Source organism: Cynara cardunculus, assembly GCF_001531365.2.
Source record: "Cynara cardunculus var. scolymus isolate 2C chromosome LG 17, CcrdV1, whole genome shotgun sequence".
Lineage (NCBI taxonomy): Eukaryota > Viridiplantae > Streptophyta > Magnoliopsida > Asterales > Asteraceae > Cynara > Cynara cardunculus.
The window spans coordinates 29,592,146-29,594,619 of record NC_037544.1 but is presented as its reverse complement, the minus strand read 5'-3'; the positions used below and the strand labels follow the sequence as shown (position 1 = coordinate 29,594,619).

The window sequence follows — 2,474 nt, the reverse complement described above, 5'->3', positions numbered from 1 at the left end:
AACGAGGTACAATATTATGTTAATTGATATTTAGGTTTATTAATACTTACTTGTACAAATGAAAGTTATAATTTTTTTTTCCAGATGTTCAATTCTCGGGAAGAAATAACTGAGTGGGTGCACAATGTGGGGCGTTCAGTTGGTTGTGTTGTTGTTACGAAAAGATTAAAAGCAAAGCCAAATGGTAATGTTTATAAAGTTGTGTTTATGTGTGAACACGGCGGAACTTACAAAAATAAAATAATTCCCATTCGTCATACGGGAACAAAAAAAWTTGGATGCYCATTTGAGTTGATAGCRCTATTTTCGGCTAAACATAGTTGGTGGACGTTGACGRTRGTATGCGATGAACATAATCATGTTCTTGCACAACATATGGAGGGCCATGCATATGCAATGCGGCTAAATGAAACTGAAGCTCAACTAGTTGAAGATCTATCAGCCCAACATGTCAAGCCACGACACATTTTATCCACGTTAAAGGGTAGACATACAGGAAATGCATCTACGTCAAAGACAATATACAATGAACAACAAAAGATTAAGACAACAAACGATGCAGGAAGACCACAAATGCAGGTTGTTGTTGATTTTTTTGTTAACAAAAATTATGATTTTGAGACTCGTGTTAATGACGAAACAAACGAGTTGGAAGATTTATTCTTCATTCATCCAAGATCATTTGAGCTTTGGCGTGCGTTCCCACAAGTGTTAGTCATCGATGCCACATATAAAACAAATAGGTACCTTAAAATGCATGTCTATTATGTTAATGTCAATATTATTCTTTTTTAACATGCAGAGTGGTATTTCCGGGTGCTAAACATTTACTCTGTAGATGGCACATATTTCAAAATATTTTGAAACATTGTAGACCATCGATTCACGAGTCGCACTCATGGGGTACTTTTTGTCAATTATGGTTGCAATTACTTGAATCTGAAAATCAGGAATGTACACGTACAACTTAGGACAACTTCAAGAAAATCTGCTCGCCTATCCAGGTATTCTTGATATAATATAGTTTAATCATTGTTACTAAAGATATTGACATATGTATGTTATATTTTTTCAGGTGTTATGAATTACTTGAACAATGTATGGTTGACACCATATAAAGAAATGTTTGTATCTGCTTGGGTTGATCAGGTTTTAAACTTTGGAAATCACACAACAAACAGAGTTGAAAGCCAACATTCCAAACTAAAATTATTTTTGGAAAATTCCCGAGCAGACTTACAAAGAATTTTGTCTCACATCCATCAAGTAATCCAGTCACAGGACACATCGATTAAAGCAAGTTTTGAACAATGTAGAACGATTTGGAAACTTACACTTTCAAAATTTGTGGGGATTTGTTTCATTTCATGCACTTGATATGATTTACACTGAAAATGAACGGTCTTTCCAAACTAGCGTATTTTCTGAAAAGTGTGGTTGTAAATTGCGTAGAAGTCATGGGTTGCCTTGTGCTCATGAACAAGCACTGTATACATGTCAAGGCATACCCATTCCACTTGATGTAATCGATATATTTTGGAAAAAAACTTGATTTTTCACCATGTGTGTCCACACAAGATGACGAGATTGGATGTGATGATGAAGTTCAATTGTTCAAAGAAAAATTTAATAAGCAGTTGTATCATGGTCGTAAAAGCTTACTCAAGAAGTTGAAAGATATAACAATGCCATCAAAACCGTTCGATGAACCCTCGATTCATAGAACCACTCGTGGCCGTCCATCTACAAAGAGTCAAGCTTTGAATAAAAGAATTATTGAAGACCGTAGACGTAGTTGTTCTAACGTGTCATCAATTATTAACTCTGAAGATTTGAGGCATCAAGAATCAACGAGGCATAGTTCCTATTTCCAACGACAACCCACCACCCGACATTCGTATCTTGATCAAATCCCGAGTTTATTTCATCCATACATCATACAAATACAAGATGTATTAGRCGATGGAAATTGTGGATTTCGAGCGATATCTACTTGTCTGGGTGGTCATGAAGACGAATGGGACAATATGAATTAACTGAGTATGGACAATATTACTCCCATGTGATTGGCGATGAGTGCTTACGCATTCACGAAGCGCTAAATTTTTTCCAAAAGGGCGTCTTTGCACCAGTTGCGCATTGGATTGTTATGCCTGAAATGGGCATTCTAACGGCTTCAAGGTTCAATGTCATACTACATGTTCTCAATATGGCAGGCAGTGTGACATACTTACCATTTAGGACACAACCTCCGTCGTCATCTCAACACGTGGCAATTGCAATAGTGCATGTTAATGGTAACCATTACATAAAGGTGGTATTAAATGGAGAATATTCAATGCCCACACTTACGCACCATTGGACATGTTAYCGTTTTGAAGATGCAAGTACATGGATTGTCTCGTATCAACATAGATTCAATGCATATGAAGAATATATAGAGCGTACTCTTACTCGTGAATATGTTGATTTAA

At 36.3% G+C, this 2,474-nt stretch overlaps 1 protein-coding gene across 1 annotated transcript; it reads left to right on the top strand.

Annotated features, from left to right (window-relative positions):
• Positions 1-84: 84 nt before the first annotated feature.
• Positions 85-2,225, top strand: LOC112499963. Its single transcript, XM_025103223.1, has 5 exons — positions 85-710; positions 803-816; positions 951-1,004; positions 1,076-1,149; positions 2,217-2,225. The coding sequence occupies exons 1-5, from the start codon at positions 85-87 to the stop codon at positions 2,223-2,225; spliced, it is 777 nt and encodes a 258-aa protein (XP_024958991.1).
• The last annotated feature ends 249 nt before the right edge of the window (positions 2,226-2,474 follow it).